Raw genomic sequence first — 25,471 nt, 5'->3', positions numbered from 1 at the left:
CGAACGTGATCGTTGACAGCTATTCGAACTCGGTTGTCAACTATCCATTTATACCGTCCAGCTGCCCAATAGCAACACCCGAATGCTTATATAACCCGACTAACTGTAGATATTGTTCATTTCAGTTAACAAATGACTTCCCATTGGCTAACGACAATAATTTCAATGATTCATTTGACAATCCTGCTCTCGGACAGGACAACGATATAGATAGTGTCTACAACCAAATTTTGACGACGAGTAACAACAAGGCTCCTCTGACAATAGGTTCAACGGTGGTGGCTTCGGCAATAGCGTCTTCGCTGATGGCAGCTTCAGTGGTCGCGTCTCCAATTATGGCGGCTGAAGTGATGGGAACTCTAGACTTGGAATTGTTAGTGATGCAGGAGAATCCAGAGACGGTGGTTACGCCAGAGGCGACTACTGCGATGATGGTGTCTCCGAAGATGACCCCTGTGACGATAGCGGCTCCGAACCTGACTACTCCGACTATGATGACTCCACCAGTCAACGATCTTGTCACAGTCTTGGTGGACAACGATATTACAGCTGTTCCGATAAAGAAAAATCTGGTGGTGGCTTCGGCTGACAGGAATCCAATGGTGAAGCCGAAAACAAGCGGCAGACGATATTTCTCCTTCAAAAAATTGTGGTGCAAAAAAAAAGTAACTGAAAACTAATATTTTAAAGACCATTGAATCAACAGTAAGTAATAATAATAACCTACCTAGTACCGCGTAGTATTTACGCGCGTACAATATTATATACTATACAATGTACCTCATATAGAAGTAGATTTATTGAATACCTAAGTTATCTATAAATAATATATTATTATTGTATACATACCAATTACCAATATTACACCTAAAATATTTTATATGAATCAAAAATCATTTTTACAGGGTTCTATAAAATATCTAAACAATAATACTAAAAACAAAAACACAAATATAAATTCAAACTTTTCAATAAATATTTTTAAAGAAATATTGTGATTTAATACCTTCATCATATTATGATGTTTTATTTGATATCACTAAATTTATTTAAAAACACATTTTTGATCTTTCTATAATAATAATAATATAGATTGTCTCATCGATTATTTTCAATACATTGATTTAAATGTTTAGCACATCATTTTTATTTCAATCGATAACGTTAACAAATTTCTGTAAGGATATATTATTCACAATTTAATTTTATTGATGAAATTTTCAGTTAGACTAGGTATTATTCATTGTCTCAACAATGTCTTAGGTATATAATTTTTGGGATTCAAAACATACAGTTATCAAATAACAAATGATAAATAAGACTGTAAACTTTAAATTGTACCCCTTAATTTCGCAATTGGCAATTATCCTGATTCCTGGCAATACTAGGCACTGACTGTAATATTGTAAAAAATACATTTTATTTATTTTTAAACTTTCTTAAATAGACGTTGAAAATTTAAATGTTGGAATAATCAAACATTTTTTAAAAATTTAATATAATAATTGAGTTAGGCTTAAAGGGTAAGTAAATTAAATTATTAACCTTGGAAAAGTTCGGATAAAGGGTTTATTTATTGAACAAGAACTGCATAATTTAGTAAATGTTTAATATTAAATAATATTTAAAAATTCGTTATAATTCATTCAAAACTACATTTAATTATTATTGTTTAATTATTAAATATTTTATTGTATTTATTATGGCATTATAAAAAATACCAATTTAGGAACCTATAATCAGGAAAATCATGATTATATTAAAGGACCAAAATTACCCTACGCACCTACAATATTTTTAATTTCATACCTGGTAATTATAATATATTACTGCCGCGCGTTGTTATTTATAGTATATAATGAATTGTTCACATAATATGAAGCATGTGTCATAAGAATAAACGATGAAACGATGTATTATTGAGAAGATAAATATGTAGGTAGTTTATACTCGTAGTAAAACGATTAAATGAAGACTTTTGACTGTCTAGTCTTAAACATAGATATATAACGAATTTATTTGTTGTATTATTATTTATACGTTATTAAATTCACTTAAATTTTATGAAAATCGTGACTTTAAGAAAAGGAAAAGTTAAATTCCAGATTAATGGAAAATACTACCTATATTATAGGTATACAGGTGTTAACTCTAAAAACAAACTTCCTATCTCTTTAGACTTTAAGACATATTAATTTAATACCTATACTCGTACCTATATTAATATGTAATCATAAACTTATACCCAATTTTTTGCAGCCGAACCTATGACATATATATGTGTATGTAACCAACTTATATTATATACTTCTCGATGCGCTTGTATAAATGAATGCGAATACAATGAAAAGAATTGAATAGTTGTTCAAATAAAATTTAAAATGTATTTAAATTTTTATTACCTATGTTATCATATTATATACAAGTTATTATAATTTATAATCATCTTAATTTTTATTCATTAAGGGTATTTCAATAATATTACATAATAATAATAAAATATAGTTAAGTAGTAAGTTTTATAAGATACGATTTAATTCGGTAAATATTGTAAAAACAAAAAACGCTTAACTAGACCATTTTAATTGTTAATTTTTTTTGACTGAGAACGGTTTAATTAATTGATTTTTTTTTTTTGTTTTTTGAATGGCTTAATATTATTCTATGTTTTTCCCGAAAACATAATATGATTAAAGTCGAGTTTACAGTTAGGGCGTCTGGCTTTTATCGTAATCAGATTTTTAGTAATCATGGAATAATTCATTAAGCATGAGCTACCAGGGATTTCCAGAGTTGGTCAAGTTCAACTTTTAGCACGACACGACAGACGATAAATATATGAATCCGACTTTAATAGTAGGGGGCTCCACCTTACAACTTTACTAAATATTATATTTATAATTTATAATTGAAATTGCACAATCATGATTATTCAATTATATCTGAACTTAGTTTTTTAATTTTATAAATAATAAAATGTAACTAAAGGATTTTTTAATTTAAAATAAAATAGGTAGGTACCTACATTTGTTTTCCGTGTAAACAAGTTTGAACAAGGTTCGAGAAGAAAACACATTTTAAGTTAATTGAGGTACCATAATTTATCGAGGTAGGTACTTAGTATTATCAATTAACTTAAATTCCGTCCTTTATAAACAAGGTGCTATTATAATCACTAGATATAGATATAGTGAATCTAAAAAGTAAAGTAGAGACTGGATTTATGTATAGGTATAGTCATAAGCTACGAACTTAGATATTTAATTATATCTCCGTTCATGTTATAAGCTATAACACCTATTATAAAATATAATATTCATAAAAATCAATAAGAAAATTACTTGATCAGACATTTTTTCATTTTTGTTTCGTAACTACTGCAACCAGTATAATCACATTGTTTATACCTGCCAATATACCTACGTTAATTTAATATGTTTAGCTTGAAAGTCTTAAATTACTCTTCATATTGCTGATATATATTTCATATAAATTATAAATGTATTATGTATTACTATAATAATATAAATAATTATTTGAAACTAGGAAAGCTCAAAACAATAAGTGGGCACATAGATACATCATATAACCGTCAATTTATTGACAATGACATGCTTTATAATTACAATTTAAATGAAACAAACAGAACCTGTAAATTGTAATACTCACTTATTAAAATAAGGAAATTTAATAAGAAATTTCTTAATAATCATTTTAATATTTAATCAATTATAAATATTCGATACCAAACTTTTAAAATGTACCTATATCATTAAGGAGACCTAAGCTATTGCCAGGTCTCTAGATGCTGACTGAAGATTCCGATTAACATTAAGTTGTAAATAATCAATAAGAATATTTAAAACATAATATCCCGTCTCTACTAATCAAACGCAACAATAAATTATTGTACTCATTACACAAATATGTGCTTTCTTCAGTTACCTACTCGTTCTTAATAATATATATTATATGCACCATAATAGTATCATAATAGTAAACGTTCCATGTCATATTATATGTCCGATTTTCTAAGAAAATAAAGAGGTATTTTGTTTTTTAAATTCTCATCAGTGCCTATCTATTATAGATAGGTACCCCAGTACAAAAGTACTACAATATGTAAATTAACTTAAATAATACCTAGGTAGGAATCTAGTTAATAATAAACAACATTGTAACAATACGGGAAGGTAATATACGAAAAATTACAGATTCTTTTGAATAAAAATCAACATAATAAAATGCTATGTGCATTAATTAATTAACTAACGTGTTTTCAGCGTGAATTCACTTTAATATCTTTTAGAGACTCGGCAAGCATTTTCTTGGCAAGCGATTATTGTTTTATTTATTTTTTAGTGCTCGCAATGTAGCTTAGCCACTTCTACAAAATTAATCTATGAATATCAGTTATAAAAATAAATAGTTTATGTATTATTATAATCTAACTAATCATAATGTTATTCTCATTGTTATTTCTATTTTATTACGATCTATGCGGTTAATTATGGTTTTATTTTAGGTGCGGACATTATAATTATATCGGTTGTTGAAAAAATTAATTTGAACTACCTATACTTCTATTATATTATAATGATCATTTTATCGCTGTTTGGGAATGAAATAAAATTAAATATCAATGGATGCATTTGGGTCGTCACAGTAAACCGCATGGATTGTATTAAAACTATTACCAAGTTTAACTAAATAAAATATTATTATTATATTGTTCTATATTAATTATTATTATCATTTATAAGTGTGATGTATTAGTATGTAGAAAATCAATTATATTTATAAATTATGAGCACACAATTTTCTTAATACTATAACAAAATACAATCTAACAAAAATAAATATTCATAAATATTTTATTTATATTATATATATTTTATTATTTTATTCATAAATATCTATTATTATATGCATTAATCTTTATATTTGTAAGAAACAAAATGATTTACAACAAGGGGTCTGCCTAATAGTTTAATGTCATTAATCATCATATATGGAAACTTTTGAAAGATCTGACAATAATGTCAATTTTTTATTGGAAAATAGAAAAAAAAAATACTTGTGTGCTAAATTTTAATATATGATCCACATTAAGTAGTACATACTGTTTTACTAAATTAAATAGTCGCCATATATTTTAAGAACAATATTAAATGTTAAATTACTATGGTAGACAATTATAAAGTATAAATAAACATCGATCGTGCTAATGGTTAGGCATTTGGATAGAAACAAAAAGACGAATTTAGCCATCTAGAAAGTATATAAAACTTTCAACTATAATTAAATATATCATAAGATGTCTCTCAGACAGTCAGAGTACGTATACAATGTATATTATTTATGAAATATCAAGAAAATTAAAAATATATATTAATAAAATTGTCGTCTTTTAGTGCTAGTCCAAATTCCGCATCATTAACGATTTTTTACCAATATCATCTGTGTTTAATTATTGCAATAGCTCCAAGTGTTCCTTATACCTAAAGTTATCATTGACAAAACTTTCATATTTTCATCAGAGTTAATTTTTTGTCTGTTTCATAAGTTAGGTTCAAACATACAGTTCATACTCAATTACTACAAGTAATAAATTAATAATTTCAATATAATATTGATCAAAAAAAAAATTAATTTAATTTGTCAATAAATTTTCTATAAATTATGAATTAGAATATAAAACAAACTTATAGCATTTTCTAGGTATTAATTAAATTTAAAGGGTCTTCAAACTGGATAAAAATTTTTAGAAATGCTTAAGAACCTGTTTTAAATTCTCTTATTTTAATTATAAATTATACATAAACTGTAAATACTTATTACATTTTATTGACATATTTATAGCTAAAATTTAATATTATACTATAAATTGACAATAGTCAATAACTTCTCAAAATTATAATATGGAAGAGTATCATTATTTGATACTTTTTAATTTAATATTTTTACAATTTATTTATTAAAAAAAAAAATTTTAAATTATTAATTTAAATTAATAAAAATAAAAATTTGACTAGTAAAATGGCAAATAGTGTTTCATTTATTAAGTAATTAGTATAGTGAGGATAATATTTTAATTGTGTCTCACTTTTTTTTTTTAATATTGCCATAATTAAATTTTTCTAAGTATTATAAATGTTTGTACCTGAATATTTTTATCAAAAAAAATTTTACTTATTAATAACTACTTTTATTTAAGTATATATTTTTTTATTTATTGTTTAAACAATCAATTACTAAAGTATAATTAAAACTATTGAATATAAAATTTTAATATCAATTAAACAATAATAATTGTATGCATAAACAATATCATAGGAATTCTTACTCACAATAATTAAAAAACTACAACTATGTTACTTCCAATTGGAATTAAAATCAAACTATCAATAATATAGCATGGCACTAAGTTTTTTTTTAACAAAAATAAAGATTAAAATCATGAAATAGAACAGTCAACATCGGTTAGTCCTAGGGAATCTTCTAAGACATAGGCAATTGCTCTTATAATGTATGACATTGTTCCATAACTTCCACTTGGGGCACTGTCATAGAAATGTTGACAAATATATGCAGCACCACCACACAACAGCGAGCCAGATTGGGTGAGTTCTTTGTGTACTTTTGCACAGCACAAAGTTGCATCTCCATTAATAGCAATCTATTATGAGATAAATCAATAAAAATGTGTGAATATGAAATATATATTATGTATAAAAATTAACATACTTGATCTTGTAAAAATAATTCATTAGCTTTATGTACAAAATCTTCAATTGTTATTATTCTATGTGGAGTAGGTGAAATTTCTTGTTCAGCATAGAGTGTAAATATCATTAATGTCTCGACTATCAATTGTCTATACTCGGGATGTGGAATCCAATTCAGTACAGTCTCTACAGCTAAAGCAAATTTTAACTCGCCAGATGTCATCTAAAGGTAAGTAAAAATATATTAATTTAATGTTCAAATTATATGTAACTATCTTGAAAAATGTAACATACTTCTTGAGTTAAACTCTGTGATAGGAGTTTTCCATCAATAGCTATTCCACAACACTAAAAGATAAAAACAGTTTTGTTAAATTTCAAACTTTATTTTAAATCACAATAATTATTTTTAATGAATTTAGGCATGGTAAATATGTATTAATACCTTTTCTAAAATAATCCAAACTCGTTTATAGAATTCTCGAGGTACTCGATTTAATGCTCCGTCTAAACGTCTACGCCGTAACCATTGGCCTTGACGATCACTCTCTAATGCATCACTGTTAACTTCTGATTTATCAGTTAACAATAATCCTTCAATCTGGCTTTTCTAGTAATTACAATTATTATATTAATTTGTTGCTTGTGGTCTATTTTTATAAATTATTGGTCTAGTGGTTTCAGTCAAAAAATGTATAGTTTAAATTACCAAAACATGTTTATTATGCAACTAGTGTTAGTTATAATCACTTTTAACATTTGTATGATTCAAAAACTGTTATTTGATCAATTGTGAAACATACAAATAAGGTAGTGGTAACTTAAACAATACTGTGGAGAGGAAATATCCTACTGTGGGATTAATAATGGGTTAGGTAATATATTATTAATTACCTTACTGACATGACTTGATTTGTAGCTAATTACAGAAAAATTACCACGTCCCACTAAAAAACAAAATCAAATTTATTTAAAAAAAATTGATTTAATCATATTTTTACCTATAAAATTTAATAACTTACCACTACTTAATATAAATTCTTTTCCGCTCATGATATGATGTAATAGATTTTTCATCTCAAACGGTGATAAATTAAATAAATGTTCGGAACCTTCTTCCCCTGAACAATTTAATGTTCTAGACAATTCACCAGCCATGACTTGTATAATCAAACCAACTCGTAACCTTAACATTTCCAAAAATAATTGAGGTTCGGTCCTTACAAACATGGCCAAATAAACTAAAAGTTCCTAAATTTTATAATAAAAAATGTATATATTAGACAGATTTTAAAATTATCAATTGATAAACTTTACCTGTGTTAACATGGCTGTACTTTCATCATCTCCGTAAGCATCATGAATTACTTGTCGTAATTCTCCTTCGGGTAAAGGTGTTGATATTGTATGTTCATTAAATGGAGGCATACCAATTGTGACCTTAAATAAAAATGTTAGTCAGTTTTTCAAAATACACTTCTTCATAATATATTTATTTATTTTTAATTTTAATTTACCTGTTTTTGACGAACTAATAGATCTGTTAAAGCTTTGGCTAAATCTTCCACACGTTTCCCTAACATTCCAGCTGTATGTCTGACTAAACCCCAATGATTTTGTTGACATGCCTTTTCATAAAGTAATTTTAATAAATCTTTAATTAAAACTGGTTTACAGTCCTCCTTCATTCCTATTAAGAAATTGAAAATTGAATAAAATGTTATAAATAAAAATAAGGGTACTAGTCTAGTTGGCCTTCGCCAAGAAGATAATCACCCCACCATTCGATTTAATTGACACCCATCAAGTGATGTAAGCACATCTCTTGTATTTTTGGTGTTATAAAATGTATATACTACAGAGCTTTGACCACCTGCATAATTTTTATTATTTTCTGCATATTATATTTATTCATATAAGAATGATGTATATTTTACAATTTTTTCATTCATATTATTTATCTATTTTTATTTTAATCGCCTAAATTTCTATGTATAATCATAAATGTATAATGTATTATTGTTTGTATATTTTTATATAAATTGATTCTTGATTATAACATTGAAAATATGAGATATGTAAATGGAGGCCGTCAACTAAAACTCTGCGAGGTGAGGAGATTAAATTCTTGGCAGGGTCAACTAGACCAGAACCAAAATAAGTTTAATTTAAATTTATATTCATATTAACCTGTATCATATTCTAAGCCATAAGTGTCTACTAAGTATTGTAAGATGTCTCCTTTTTCTTCTAAATCTGATTCACTTAACATAGATAAAATACCATCCAATTCAGCTTCAGCACACAATAACTCTGTACTTGCTCTAAAATAATGCTTAAGTTTAAACAATTTTTTAAGAAATATTTATATACTAAATAACCATAAAATTATGATCTTTAATTTACTTAACATATAAATAATAACATAAAAAAAAAAAAACAAATAATAGTTTTAAAAAATAAAAAACATATTATGACAACATCCTTTTAAAAATTTTAAATTGCTTTCTTCAACACCAACTTTTCCCTTAATTACCCATACAACTGTTTATGACCAAAACCATCCCATTCATAGGATCCTACATATAAAGACAACTATTCAAGAGTAAAAGTATCTTTTTCTAAATATTGTTAATGCTTAAAATGTGGTATCTTCTAGCATGAACCATTTTGTATGTACCAATGATAAACCTTAGCAAAAGAACTTTAATTTACAACAAATATTATTGTGTTGTTAAAATTTTGAATTTTTATCTTTTTATCAAGTAATAATAATAATAAATTCAAATTATAAGAAGTACAATGTGTTTTTAATAAAATAATTAAAATATTTAAAAGGGCAATAAATTGTTTTTTACACCTTGATAACCATCAAAAAAGGATTATATATTCTCTAAATAAAACATTATTTTTAAATAATTATAAATCTTTTTAGCATTAAATTAATACTTAAAATGAATAAGAAAAAAATATTTATATTACTTAAAACGGCTATGGAGTCGAGGACGATGGTGCTCTCTTTTAATTGGCATTACTAAATTATTATCAGGTGATGGACTTCTTTGTGCTAATAAATTTGAAGCAGCCAGTGTTTCGGCTACTTGGATACGTCGTTCTTCAGCTGTAAACAATAATTTTAAAAAAAATCAAAATTAAATAAATATTACAAATATTGTAATTAGTAATTACCATCAAGCATGAATGATCTGGTTTTTTTTATAGCTCCTTTGACCGACATTTTTCGTTTTATTTTTAAATTTTTGCTAGGCATACAGGTTAATAAAGTAGACTGGTTTGTAAAACTTTTGATAATATGATCATCTAAATATTGTTCTACCTCTGTATTAAGCTCTAAAAGTTATAATTTATGATAAATAAAAATCAATAAGAAAATTTAAGAGAAACTTACTATAAGGCATTCCAATTTCTTGACTACCTAAGAAACTAAGATTTGTTACACAAGAAGTGCTAAGAAAGCCATTAAGGTTTCCCAATGTTACTCTAGAAAAAATAAAATTATAATATATATTTTTGAGTACTTAAAACACTTAATATGACATGTTACCTAGTTCCGTTAATATAGCCGCTTTTTAATTTTTTGATTGTTGTTATAACAGCTAAAGGAATTTTACCTTGATCTATAAACAGCATAAATATGATTAATGCTTGAAAATTAATAAGATAATTTAATTAATTAATATTTCAATGTTTAAAATAAATCAATCCTGTACAGCAGTTATTTAATTATTTTTTTTTTATTTTATTTTAAAAGCCACTAGTATAAACTATGATAGCTTGACAATTACAGGTTATTTAATTAAAAACTTAAAACATAGCCATGCGACAAAAACCACACAAAGCTTAAACAACATAATATGCAGAATTTGATACTAAATAAATAGAAATGTTTAAAATAATTTTTACACCATTAATATTGATAGTTTTGAATATACTATATAATTATATATTCACCTTACCTACAAAATTTGAAGAAGCAATTATAGTGTATGTTGGACGACCTAACATATGCTTCCAACTCATTGTCAAAAATGCTAGATCCATCATAATATTGTTTAATAACAATTCGATATCATTTCCCATATAATATTGATCCAAATCGAGTGTCTACTAGAAAATAATACCTAATAGCACTAATTCATTGACTAAGTACTACATAGTAAATACATTTAAACAAAATAAAAGCATAACTGCCTTAAATATTTCTATTATTTCGTGATTTATTTTGAATAATACCCCAAAGTTAATTTATATCAATCAACTAATAGCTACTAATTAAAATCAAAACACATTCACAAACTTCAAATTCAAACTAATACAAATATATTATATATATATAAAAAGTATTTTGTCAGTTCTTTATTAATACACTAAAAACTTAAAACACTATTACTATAATTATTGTTTGTTATCTAAAATATGTATTCATTATTTACAAAAAAGGAAAATAAAATTTAAATGAAAATAAATAATATGATGTCAATTCCATAAAAAAAAATGTTAAATTAAACTCATATTTTGTTAAAAAATATATATATATTATAGTTATTAATAATTTATTATTCAGCAATATATTAAAACAAAATTATATTTTTGAATATTTATAAAACAATAAATACCATAATGCAGTTTTTTTATAACAATAACAACTGTGGGTCGGCCTAATAGGTTTTGCCAACTAGATTTTAAGAAGTTTATTTCATTCTTAAATAAATCTATCAACAAATTATTGTCAGACGCAATGTAATATCTTTGACGATCTGTAATCTAGATTTAAATAGTTAAAAAAAAAAAATTATACTTTAATACAAAATTCAAGAAAAACTTGTATGTACCTATTCTATTTGCATTTTTTTTTTTTAAATTTATTGTTTTAAACTAAAATTTTATAATTTTTCTTATACAATTTTTATATTATTTTATGAGTGTTGAAATTATCAAAATTTATAGTATGAACTACTAAATTAATGTCAACAAAGGCTTTTATATTTTTTCTTTTAATATTATACTTAACATATGAAATAATTTTATTATCTACATTCTATACAGTATACTCTTTACATTAAAAATTAATTATAAAAATAAACATTTTATTAATTATAAAATCATACCTGTGGAGTGAAGGCAAATATTCGATCTTGCAATGTATATAATTTGCTGGTACTAAGAATTCCAACATCACGAGACTTTCTTCCAGATAATCCAAGTTTTTCATTTCGGCCTGGTATTTAAAGGTAACAAAAATAATAATCATTATTATTTTGAAAAAAAAAAATAATAATAAAGCTAAGTTTTAAATTCAATACAATTTTATTCCAAAAATATTAAACTCAACAAAAGTATTCTCTTAAGTACAAAATACTTTTGTTTTTAAATTATAATATTATTTTATCAAACATTCAATCAGTAATAATACGGTAAATAAAATGTAGTACAATAGCTTACCTAAATATGTATAAAGATGACTAAGAACGGTTGAAGGTTGTACTTCAATTGGTGAAACTTCACTAATGGTTTGAACAACAATATCATGTTGAAGAAGTAGATCACGAATTGCATTATCTTCAGCCAACACAACTACTTGTACAACAACATCAGGTTTTTTTTCCAAACATAATCGTCGATTTAATGGATCTAGTTCTCCAACAGCTAGAAAATTCTATGAAAGTATATAGTATTTACTGTAAATTCTGTTATAAATATATAATATCTAAAAAAATAGCTCACTTCTTGTAAAAGTTTTCCAAGCATATAGAGTGATTGTGCCCATAAAAACGGACATCTTCCTAATGCTGTTCGTTTTTGACTCCCTGGATTTTCTATTTCTGCATTTATATTCTCACTCTCTAATGCATATAATTCAGGAACAAGTTTAATATCATCTTCAGAATCTATCATTACCTATTCAATATTCATGAAAGTTATTATTTTAATAAACTATATTAACATAAATAAAGTTTAAATTATTATTATGTATACTTTTTTTTTTGTTTACCTTTTCTAAAGCATCAACATAGAAATTTGCAGTTACTGTATCATTTTGAAAACAATAGTCTAATATGAGATAACAAAAAAATAATGGCCATTCACATTCAATCTTTTCAAACACCCTCAGTTCATGAAGGTCATAATGAAGTCTATTTGGATCCTATAAAATATATGTCATTAAGGGTAAAACAATATTAGGAAAATTAATTTACTTCACGTGGAGTCTTGTGGCCATCTCTTAAAAACCGTTTACAACCATATTTTCCCATCAAATTTGTAACAATAGCATTTCTTGTTAACTGAATCAGTTGTGGATCATCAACAGAAAAAGCCGGGAAGCTAATGACCGATAAAAGACTACTGTCTAATTCTTTTGAATTTGATTCTCTTGGCAGCATAGACTAAAAAATATAGTTATTTTAACCATAATACTCAAACAAAGTATTTATACTTCACTATATTCACTCTTACTGGTCATCACTAACCTGTAATACTGCATGGCATTTTTGCGCTTCATCTGATAATATATGTATCACAGAAAATGGCCCACCTCGTGCTCCAAATAAATCCAAATCATTCATTGCTTCCAGAGCAGCCTTAGCCATACCGATACTACTTGCATTTAATTCAGGTAGTCCATGATTTGATTTATCACCTCGTTCCCATACACCATAATCCTGAGTAAAATCCATTAATATTTTTATTTTTATTTAAAAAAAAAAAAAATCAAAAATGTACTAACCGGTATACAATACGCAGATTCAATATAAAATACTAAATTTTGAATAAAAGACACTTCATCCAAGTTAAACACAATTTGAAGACCTTAAAATATAATAAGAAAAAATATTAATTGACAAAATAGGATAAATAACCAATACATTATATTTTAGTGTTATAAAATATCAGGATATTTTACTGAATTATTGGGAAATACATTTTTTGGAGTACATACTGATATTAGTATAAATTAATAATATTGTGAAGATATTAGCACTATCTACTTTTGACCTACTACCATCATAAAGGGTTTGGTTATAGTTAGCAGAACTAATCATGTGTTGTTAAGTTTTAATCTGCCGTGGGTCACATGCTGAGAATTTGTCTTTTATCATTTTTAATCTAATATTATATATTTATGTTTTAATTTACCAAAACACATTTATCGTGCCATTTTTGTTAATTATAGTTACTTTTAAAATGCATATATTATAATAATTATTGTATCAAAATTGGATAACATATTATATAATTAAATAATTGAGCTTAAATATTATAATTATTAATATCACATACAGAGTACTTCTCTCACAATTTAAATACGAATCATGTTAAACAATACATATATTTTTTATATGTTACTAATAGTAAGGTAGATAAAATCTCAAGATAATAAAAAGTATTTTTACTAAATTAACACATTTGCATGTATGCAAAATGTAATGTACTAAATAAATATATAATATCTTATATCAATATAAATATAAAAATTAAATTAAAAACCATTTTAAGTGCATTTTATACTATAATTTTTGGCATTTTATACTACATTTTTTGCATTAAATTCCCAGCCATAATTATAAGTCAATAATATTTTATACTATACATTTTTTCTCTTGTCTCATAAGAATTCAACATTATTTGATTAATCGTTTTATTAGTCTACCACACTCTTTATTATTTCTTAGTTTGTTACAATGATTATTATTTTAATTTAGTGTTGGAAATAATTCTCGTCTTGCAAGAATTGTACCCACATGTTTTCATTGTGAATAATAACTACTTAGATCTTACATCAAATAATTATTATAAACAAGACAAAATTAGCAGAATATTAATATTGGTTTAGTAACAAACTAAATTATACAATGTGAATATTATATATTTATATAATACTAATAATATTTCTCAAAAATTACCTGACGCTGTCATCTGTGCTAATATAAGTAAATATAATGAAATAGCATCAATTTGTAAGTGTCCCCATTCATTATCACCAACAACTGTTTGTCCTGTTGCAGAACTATATTTAGCGTGTAAAGAATGTAATGGATTTTGGGAAACTTTAAATTGTTCTACTTTATCTTTTTGCTGCATCATTGCCATTAATAACCCACGCATCAATTTCACACAACTCTGCAAAATATTAAACTATGAATTATAATTTAAGCCTAACTCAATTATGTGCAATTATTTATATCATCATTTTTTTAAATTTATATGTACTTTAAAAATGTATAAATAACTATCTATTACTTATTAGTTATTAAGTTATACAACAATATCTTATCCATATTCAATATTAAAATGTATTATGGTTACTAACTAAAATAATGTCATCAAAGATTATAGTTGTTAATTTAGGTAACTCTAGAGAATATTTTATAGGTACTGTTACAAAAAAAAAAATTTAATTAAATAAATAATATAGTATGAGTAAAATGATTTATGAATCCATGAAAATACACTTCAATATATACTAGAAAAATTGTACGCATTAGTGTTCATGTATTCTTTGAAACTTATGTTTTAAAGTTACAACTAATAATAAATACATATTTTAACATTATGATTAAGCAGATAAACAAATATAGAAATTTAAATGGTATTGAAAAGAAGTTAAGACATTAAACAATTTGCAAAAAAATAACATCAGGAGCTTGTGTAACACTTATTATTTATTATTCATTCAATGTACCTGTTCAAGTTCATAAGTTTTGGCTCGGTCTTCATCCATATCTGCCATTTTTTTACAGGCCATAGATAAGCCCCATACAGCCAATACTGTATAGATATTGTCCCTGATCCAAGCATCTGAGTTACTTGGGCTGGCTGGAAATAAGCCTGTGACTGGATTCTACAATATTATAAATAAAATTATTATCAGCACTTTAATTTGGAATTAATCGACGTTAAGAAACAAAACTGTGGGTACTTTGACTCTCCGGTCACTGCTATACAACAGAATCACTCTGTTCAGTGAATTACTAATGTCTAATCAGTTATTTAACGCTAACTTTTATGAACATTGATGGAGAATAGGATATTACAATAATAATATGTTGATCTTACCTGATGGCACAATATGATGTTGTGGACCATCTTATGATAGTAGTCCAGTCGCTGACCGGCAATGCTTCTGTTGTTCATTTTAGACATTCTTCGTACAGACCGCCAAATCGGTCACGAAACGTGTGAGGAACCAAACCGGAGGTAACAGACAAAAACTTGGGTAGATACTACCAGAGGCGATGATTAGAGACGAACGGCACAGGTTCGCAGAACGAGGTTTGACAGTGCAATCGGTATGAGGAGTAGGTAGTTGACAAAACAAATTGTAAATAACTTGACAGCGGCGAGCCGGGCACGTACAGTTGAAAAATCGAACTTATCTGACTCGAAGTGTGAGTGATCGAGACTCGAGGGACCCGGACGATCGTACGCGACGTATTTCTATTTATAATGGTAATAGTAATAATAAGTAATCATCCGACGAGACGCATTATGTATTGTACCTACTGTAATTGTAATATTGTACAGCTATAGTAATCATTGGTTTTTCTCTTTCACTCGCCTTTGCATCGGCCAATTGCGTCTCTCTCTCTAACTCACTGGCTAGCTGAAACTTTTTGAATATTGAACTGTCCGTATCTCGTTTAACTATTATCATTTTTCTCGCTTTATCAGCTCGTTCGTTATCAGCGCTTCACACGGCCCGGTAATTTTTTTTACAGTCGTCACTAAAAGTTTTTATCTAAAACGACGACGTCATCCGCCGCTACAATAATAATAGGTATTATGTTATAATGATTTTAGCGAATATCGCGGCAGTATTATATCACTCGAGTTTAGTGAGTACGTACTCGTAAGTCAGTACCAAACTGTTAATCGGCGGCTTGTCGGCCTATATGAATATTATGATTAGGGCTAAGGACTTCTAGGAGTTTGCATGTTTTTCAATAATCATTCAAAACATAGCTAAGTAATATAGAAATTTGTTTCATGGTAATACGAGTTCATATTTAAAATTTATAGTAGCATATTTTGCATATTTGAGCATTTTTAATATGAAAATGGTAGTTTTATAATTAAATAAATATTTTATACAAAGAATATTAAATATATTATAATAATTATTAAATAATATAAAAATATATTCAATTTAAAAAGTATTTTTTTTTATTTTAGACTAGAATTCGGGTGTTAAAAGAAAATCAATTATTTATTATGACAAGTTATTTTACTCTAAATTTTATTAATTATGTCTACATATTTAAATAAAAAGGTTTTTATTAAATACTGTTATTTATTTTTTTTAGTGCATATTTTAATAGCATATTTGGTAATTTTTAAAGGCACAAATGCATACATATTTTAAGGTTTTTTAGGGAATGAAGTCCCTAGCCCTAATTATGATATAACAATAACACTAAACATATTTCATTACATTGCTATTAAAATAATTTATTTAACAATTAGTATTATGATGGGTCGATTTGATTTTAATAGCAATTAACAATAATACCTATCATAATATGTTATTATTGTTATTAATTTTTAAGTCAATACTCTTTACCTTAGGTACTGTAAATATGATTGAGGTATTGTGGTACCTATATATAAAATATAAGTAGGTACCTAACATTGTTGTTGATAAATGTTGTCAATATTTACCTATACTAAAAATTTATATGATATAGGTATATATAAAAAAAATTGTATTCATGTATATTTTTTATATTTTTTATACAGCTATATAAGAACCACGTACCTATTAAGAACCAATGTGAAATCTTGTATTAAATTGTTAAGCTTTTTGACCCGGTGAAAAATTATACATTAATAATAATAATATAGCCTTAGTATATGTAAAGTGAATACATTTTAAAATTCAAGTTTTTTTATAGCCAATTCTAAAAAAATCAAAAACCACATTAAAATAAACTTTAAATATTGGTAGGAGTACTGTATGACGTCTGTCTGTACTAGGTTTTTTAAAGTGATGAGCACCTGTAAAATTTTTCAAGATAGCCGCTTCTGTAGTTTATCATAATACCGATAGACATCGTTTTAGAGACCGCAGAGTCATGACAAAAAAATAGTATACCTACATAATATGTGCGTTACTCGTGTGGTAAAGTAATGTCATGAATGAAATGCACAATGTATGAATTATATATTATAATTTATAGGTACATATTATTTATTATAATATGCACTATAGGAACAGTCCTCGGTCCTCGTCTGCAGCCAAGATTTAAGATGTATATAATACATATATATATATATATATGTGTGTGTGTGTGTGTACGTACGTACGTACTGTGTATGTATAATGTATATCTTAAATCGTGTCTGCAGCTCATCACTGACCTCTTGTGTCACTCGCTACCATAATCCATAGACTTACAGAATGTGTCCTGCAGGCATGGCCTACGAGTTTCATGGATCGAGAGCCCGATGTCTAAATAAAACTGCCCACATATAAATTGTAATAATTATGCTTAAATTACAAGAGTCAATTTTAAATTATATTTTTAAAGCGAATTTGAAAAATTATAATAATTCACTATGTGCGATACCAGTATGACACTATAGGTAGGTACATTAAAAATCTGTGTATAGTTATACCTATACGTTATCACAGTTATTACAGTTAATCGTATAGAAAACATTTAGTGGCTATAAATTATAGGTAAGTATACATTAAAAGTTGTCATTAGTTAATTGTATAATTGTGTTTTTAGATAATTTAAAAAACCAATTTTTCAACGTTTGACTTGCGTGATTTATCTATTATTGATAATAATGATACCGTAATTATATTTGTTCCCTTTTTGATTGTATTTTAACTTAAATATTATTCCGTCTTATTCGTCTTAACTAGGTACTCTTTCGCAAATAGGTAATTGTTAATTATTATGCGTATGCCAGATGATGTTGAAGTACTTGGAGAGGAAAGGGTATACTCTGATTGTACTAGAAATCATAGAATTATTACATTTATTTATTATGCATTACATTAATTTTATATAATGTTATTTTAATTTTGTTTTTTCACAATTTATTCTATGTGCTTGAATCAAACAGTTTGATTGAATTTGAGTCTGTGGTCTAAATAGAATAAAATTATCTCTACAAATTATTTTGCGGTTTTTGATAATGGCTTAAAAAGTTCGAGCACGCGATTACAGTTTTTAATAATTGAAACATTTTTATTTTTAATATTTATATTTTTGTATTTATTATTTAATTAAAATAAGATATCTAAAAATATTATAGTGAATAGTTTCACTATAATATTTTCCTACCACAATCGATATAAACCTACCTGCCTATTAATTCGTGATAAATGCATACATATAAGATATAAATGTAGGTATATAATATAATATTTCAAATATAATTTAGAACAGGGGTCGGCAACCTTTTTGATGTCAGGGGCCAAAAAATAAAAAATAAATAATACATTTTTCATGGGCCATACACTTTATTTTATTTACAGTTTATCAACTAACATAAATTTATAATGTGGTATTCCATAGTTTTACACTAATTATAAATTGTAATAGCGGGCCGCATAAAATCGCTTCACGGGCCGCGGGTTGCCGGCCCCTGGTTTAGAAAAATCGACGTCTGATGCGTTTGCGACTTGTATTTTTCTATTATGTGTTTATTTAAAGGATATCATCAAGTTTAAAAGTCTGATAGCTTTAATAGACCGATAACAGTGTCGTCTGCAAGGGCGGTGCGTCAGGGGAGCCTTTGAGACGGTGTCTCCCCAATAATTATAACATAGCAACAAAACTAATTTTTAATTTTTTTTTTAAATATTTTCTCATAGGTATTTGTGTAATCTGTATAAATATAATACCACTTTTGTCAACTATATTTATTATATATATATATAGTATATACGTATTTGTGTATAAATATTCTCTCTGTTGTGGTGTGCGTAGGTATACGTAATACGCATACGTTCTAGGAAAATAGCACTATAGGTACACCATTCTTGGAATTGGCGATAATGATTAACGACGAACTATGAGATCGTAATACGAATGAGATGGTTGATCCACAGTCTCGAATCTAGTATTATAGATGGTGTATAAAAGTTCAGAGGGAGGGATCACAGCGATAATGGTTTTTGTATGGAGGGGCGGTAGTAAACTCTCCCGATTTTATGGTAAACTATCCCGATTTTTAAAAATAGTAAACTCTCCCGAATGTAAACTCTCCCGGGTCAAAATTATGTTTACCTGAAGTAAATGTGTAAACTCTCCCGGGTCAACTTTATAGTTACCTGTAGGAAGTATGTAAGCTCTCCCGAGTTGTTTTAAATGTTATTGCTACACTACGAGTTGGAAATTTTTACGTATATTTGTATTTGTAACTTATATTATTATTATTGAATATTTTTAAAAGAAACTTAAATGTATATTGGATTTTTTGAAATTTTATTTTTTATTGTATTTTGACTATAATATCATGTTCATAGCAGCTAAAGACATTAATTTATATTGTAATTATTATTATATATGATTGACTATTTTTAAACTCAACTTAAATATATATTAAATTTATTTTATGATTTTTACTAGACCCGGGAGAGTTTACATATTTCCGTTAGGTAGTACAGAAATAAATCCGGGAGAGTTTACACGTTTTTGTCAGGTAGTACTGGAGTAGACCCGGGAGAGTGTACCATCGGGAGAGTTTACCATCGGGAGAGTTTACAATCGCCCGTATGGAGTCCGTGAGACTAGTCTCATCAGTAGAATTTGCCACCGGGCGGTGCGTTATTTTAATAGTATATTCGTAATCGGTGTACAGAAAAAAAAGAACGAAGGTTTGAACTTGTTTATAAAAAAGTATGGCTAAAATATTATTTTTAATGTTATAGATACAATTTGTATACTTGTTATTTAATAAGTTTTAATTATATGTATAAAATAAATATTAATTAATTAAAGTTTGGATTTAATTTCTATGTATCTATTTCTATACTTAAACCTAACAATATATTGTATAATATAAGAAACGATGCAATTTATCTATATTTTTTCAGTACTTCAAATTAATAACTTATAATGAAATTGAATAAATTACCTGTCAAAAATATAATTAACTATATTCGGAATTATTTAGCTAATTTAATCAGTTACGGCATTGAATAAAATACTAATAATATTTTAAGTAATAATGTATATAAATAGCTAATAGTTAAACAAATGTTAAGTCTCCTCGTAAATTGTATTCACGCACCGCTACTGGACTCGTCTGGCTTATAATTGGGCCCCCGGCAAAAACAAAAAAAGGTTTTTTACATTTATAATATTTATAAACATATAACACAAATTTAATTGTATTTATTTTAAATATTTATGTATATATAAGAAAAACGTATATAAGATATGACATTTTTTATCATATTTTCAAACTTTTTTGCCAAATGAAATATATTTATAAAATAAAACTAAAAAAAAATAAAACATTTCAAATGTCTAATGATTAATGAATAATTCAAAAAGAATCAAATTATTTTTAATATTTTATCATGTCTAGAAAATGATCATATACCTAATTCATATAAGCATTACGATTATCTTTGCGGTTATTTGTTTTTTAAATTCAAACAAAATATTAAAAATTGTTTAAATAAAAACACCAAAATGTACATGACTGACAATGTTTAAATGGGAAACTCATAATGCTTCGAGATAATATTATACAAACGTTGTTTTGAGGTTCTAGATAAGCTACTAATATGTTATGCCACAGCTATAGTCAATATATATATAATATTGTGGTTTATGGTAATAAATAATCACTCACAATTTATAAAATATTAAGCACTATATTACTGTGATATGTATGTACAAGAATGAAATATAACAAACAAATACCAATTACGCGTACAATATTACTGCGAACTGAATAACACGGTAAGTCGCGATACGTAGTCACTGACGGAATGAAAATTGAGCATCTGATCAGCTGGTATTTATAGGCTCCGCTTTGTTCTAGAACATCCCCGAGTATACTCTAGCGAGACCATCGTGGAATATTCTAGAACATGGGTTTTTCCTATTGTACGCTGTCGACATCGTAAATAATTTGGGCGGCTCGTTGTGTATTGTTCACGTCGCCACACACTCACCCCCCTACCAGTGATGGAGTCAGCAGGAACTTATTTGAAGACGTTCGGGGAAATGGACTCTTCTACCGGAACGCGTTTTCCTGTCTTTTGTTTCTGGTGTCGGTTCTTCTGTTTTTGGTTCCTTATTTGCGATAGATTCGGGTGTGGCATGTTTCATGTTTCTGGAGCTAACCTCCTCGTGTATGTCATCAGCAATTATGTAGGCTGGTTTCAGTCTATCAATAGTCACTGTTATCTTTTCCCTTTCACGTCAATGCAGAAGGTTTTCCGATTGCGACTTACAACTGGGTATGGGCCGTCGTACGGCATTTGTAGACAGTTTTTCGGTCCATCATGACGAATAAACACTTGTTTGGAGGTGGCGAGGTCCTTAAATATGAAATTTTTCTTTTCTCCGTGGCAGGTTCCATTTACCGGTTTATCTGGCGAATCTGGTGTCGAAGATCCTTGATGAACTCTGCTGCGTTCTCAAACTTAGCGTCATCTGATCTTGTTGAGAGAAATTCACCAGGTAGACGAAGTGGTTCTCCGAATAAAGTTCTGCGGATGTGGACTTCAGATCCTCGCGCCAAGCTGCTCGTATGCCTAATAAGACTGTTGGGAGTATTTCAGTCCACCGTTTGTTCTGGTGACATTTGATAGCGGCCTTAAGCTGTCGATGGCTTCGTTCTACCATACCGTTTGCTGAAGGGTGGTAGGCCGTAGTCCTAAGGTGATTTGTACCAGTCAAATATCCTAGATACTTGAAAAGGTTTGATTCGAATTGTCTCCCTTGATCAGTCGTTATAATAAGAGGTGTACCAAATCTTGAAATCCAATGTGTATAAAATGCTCGGGCGACAGTCTCTGCTTCTTGGTTCTCCAAAGTATCACTTCCGGCCATCGAGTAAATCTATCGATACACGTAAGGCAATAGCGGAATCCTTCTGAATATGGCATAATGATGAGGTCTAAATGTACATGTTCGAATCTTTGTGATGGTTGAGGGAATGAACCAAGTGGTGCTGAAACATGACGTGTTATTTTAGCTCGTTGACACTCGATGCATGCTCGGGCCCATTGTTTACAGTCCTTGTTGATAGAAGGCCATACAAACCGTTGTGTTACCAACTTGGTAGTGGCTTTTATGCCTGGATGTGAAAGACGATGGACAGTATTAAAAGCAGCACGTCGAAAAGATTTTGTAATAAAGGTCGGGCGGTTGGTGTCATGGTGTCGCAAAACACAGGAACATCCATGCCGGGCATTTGAATTTGCTTAAGCTGTAGTCCAGTGTCACTCCGTAAATACGTTTTTAATTCGTCGTCTTCTTGTTGAGATTTAGCCAGGGCAGTATAATCCAGTGTATCCGAAAGAACTTCCACTCGAGAGAGAGCGTCGGCCACGATGTTCTGTTTACCTGGCACATATCTTATGTCTGTAGTAAACTGTGATATAATCTAGGTGACGAAATTGGCGTGGTGAGCACTTTTCAAGTTTCTGCTGAAAGGCGAAAGTGATGGGTTTGTGGTCAGTGAAAATGGTAAAATTGCGAGTTTCTACCATGTGTCGAAAATGTTTGACAGCAAGATAGATAGCAAGGAGTTCACGATCGTAGGCTCCGTATTTAGATTCAGCTACTGAAAGTTTTTTTTGAAAAGAATGCGAGAGGCTGCCATCCCGTGTTGACGAATTTTGGAGAGTCGCGCCCACTGCGGTGTCAGAAGCATCACTTACAATGGCCAATGGTGCATTGTCGCGAGGATGAGCAAGTAACGTGGCTGAGGCAAGTTTTTCTTTACAATTTTCGAAAGCAGCAGTAGCTTCAGGTGTCCAGTTGATAGGAGTTTTGCCTTTGAGATTGGGAACCAGTAAGACGTTCAATGGTGCTTGTGCTTCTGAAGCTCCGGGTATAAAACGTCGATAGAAGTTTATCATACCCAGGAACTGTCGTAACCCTTTTGCTGATGTCGGTTTCTTGTATTTCAAGATGTCGTCGATTCTGTCAGGTAAAGGACGTGTGCCATCTGTGGAAATAAGGTAACCTAGGAATTTGACTTCTTTTTGTCCGAAAACGCACTTGGAAGGGTTGATTACTAGAGAGTATTCACGTAACCGATTGAAAATGATCTGTAAGTGCTTGATATGTTCTTCTTCAGAAGTAGAAGCTACCAGTATATCATCGATATAACTGAAACAAAACTCAAGTCCACGGAGTACTTCGTCAATAAAACGTTGGAACGTCTGAGCTGCGTTTCTGAGTCCGAAAGACATAAAAGAAACTCGAAAAGTCCAAATGGTGTTATTATGGCCGTTTTATTGATATCTTCCTCTGCTACAGGAATTTGATTATAGGCTCTTACCAGATCGATTGTTGAGAAAATGTTTTTTCCGTGAAGGAAGTGTGTGAAATCCTGGATGTGACGAACTGGGTAGCGGTCTGGGATAGTTCGAGTATTAAGTGCACGATAATCTCCACAGAGTCACCATGCGTCCGTAGTGTTCTTTGAAACCAGGTGGAGTGGTGAAGACCAAGGGCTTTTAGAAGGTCGAGCTATACCCAAATTAGCATAGTCTCAAACTCCTTTTTGGCTCCCTTGAGTTTGTCAGGGGCTAGACGCCTTGGTTTACACGCGACGGGAGATCCTGGTGTCGTCTGGATGTATGTTTGGTGTTGTGTTTGATGTCCTTGATTACTCCAACAGGTCGGGTTATCTCAGGATACTCCTGTAATAAGTCATGGTACCTTGTTGTTCCGACAACTGTTTTGATGGATTGTATGTCGCATTTCGCAGCTTGACCCTGTACAGTGAGTTGCGTGAGACCGTCCAAGAGACGTTGATTACGTATATCTACCAAAAGATTATAATGGTTTAAAAAATCCACACCAATGATAGGCTTGGATACATCCGCGACCACAAATCTCCAAGTGAAAACTCGACGAAGTCCGAAATCAAGAGCAAGTGTAATAGTTCCGTACGTAGCAATGGTCGTCCCGTTGGCTGCTGATAGGGAGTAGTCCGATTTATCTCGTTGACCTTGAACCACACTGCGTGGGTATACACATAAATCGGCTCCAGTGTCAATAAGAAATTGTATTCGTGAGACACGATCGGTTAGAAATAGGCGGCGTGGAAATGGCATTGGCTCACTGGCCGCCATCAGTGATTGCCTTTCTAGTTTTCCGACTTATATGTACATGGCTTTACACATTTCTGGAGTTGGATCCAAAACGCCAGTGATACCAACAGATTCCATTGACACCGTGTGAATTACGACTTCGTGATCGAGATCTTGAACGATGGGCACTAGGATCGGGGCTTCGCCCACGTGCAGGACGGGTGTTGATCTCAGCGATTTCTTTTCTCAGCGCCGTGATTTCCTGATTAATCCCTAGCGCTAGCTGTGAAAGCTTAAGATTTAACGTAGCTTCCAGAGTATTACTCACAGTTGATTCCGCGATCTGAGGTAGCATAGGACCAGACGCGTCTGCAATATTATCTGCGTGTGCTGCGAGGTCCTCGAGTTTGCAGTCCTTGACGATCGCCAGCGCTACCTGAATACTTTTCGGTAGTCGGCCCATCCACAGCGTTTTTAC

General features: G+C 29.0%; 3 protein-coding genes across 6 annotated transcripts; all 3 read right to left on the bottom strand.

Annotated features, from left to right (window-relative positions):
• Positions 1 to 6,203: 6,203 nt before the first annotated feature.
• LOC114121257 (probable phosphorylase b kinase regulatory subunit alpha) lies at positions 6,204 to 16,408 on the bottom strand. 4 transcript variants are annotated; one of them, XM_027983504.2, is made up of 25 exons: positions 16,254 to 16,408; positions 15,807 to 16,187; positions 15,433 to 15,591; positions 14,654 to 14,870; positions 13,477 to 13,559; positions 13,220 to 13,411; positions 12,947 to 13,135; positions 12,742 to 12,894; positions 12,474 to 12,647; positions 12,192 to 12,405; positions 11,858 to 11,967; positions 10,706 to 10,853; positions 10,294 to 10,366; positions 10,138 to 10,229; positions 9,918 to 10,079; positions 9,711 to 9,849; positions 8,919 to 9,052; positions 8,246 to 8,418; positions 8,046 to 8,168; positions 7,751 to 7,979; positions 7,623 to 7,675; positions 7,174 to 7,338; positions 7,023 to 7,076; positions 6,748 to 6,951; positions 6,204 to 6,679 (listed from the first exon to the last, which is right to left on the bottom strand). In XM_027983504.2, the coding sequence occupies exons 2-25, from the start codon at positions 15,891 to 15,893 to the stop codon at positions 6,458 to 6,460; spliced, it is 3,549 nt and encodes a 1,182-aa protein (XP_027839305.1). In that variant the 5' UTR covers positions 15,894 to 16,187; positions 16,254 to 16,408; the 3' UTR covers positions 6,204 to 6,457. The 4 variants fall into 4 exon arrangements, with proteins under 4 accessions (XP_027839305.1, XP_027839306.1, XP_027839309.1 ...); XM_027983505.2 differs by having other exon boundaries at positions 16,250 to 16,390; XM_027983508.2 differs by lacking the exon at positions 10,706 to 10,853 and adding an exon at positions 11,366 to 11,513 and having other exon boundaries at positions 15,807 to 16,375.
• Positions 16,409 to 22,312: 5,904 nt separating this feature from the next.
• On the bottom strand, positions 22,313 to 22,777 carry LOC126552440 (uncharacterized). Its single transcript, XM_050207137.1, has one exon. The coding sequence runs from the start codon at positions 22,775 to 22,777 to the stop codon at positions 22,313 to 22,315; it is 465 nt and encodes a 154-aa protein (XP_050063094.1).
• A 1,709-nt stretch (positions 22,778 to 24,486) lies between these two features.
• LOC126552439 (uncharacterized) lies at positions 24,487 to 25,035 on the bottom strand. The gene has a single exon (XM_050207136.1). The coding sequence runs from the start codon at positions 25,033 to 25,035 to the stop codon at positions 24,487 to 24,489; it is 549 nt and encodes a 182-aa protein (XP_050063093.1).
• Positions 25,036 to 25,471: the final 436 nt, after the last annotated feature.

The sequence above is a fragment of the Aphis gossypii genome, chromosome X (assembly GCF_020184175.1).
Source record: "Aphis gossypii isolate Hap1 chromosome X, ASM2018417v2, whole genome shotgun sequence".
Taxonomy (NCBI): domain Eukaryota; kingdom Metazoa; phylum Arthropoda; class Insecta; order Hemiptera; family Aphididae; genus Aphis; species Aphis gossypii.
This window is presented reverse-complemented; position numbering and strand designations above follow the sequence as displayed.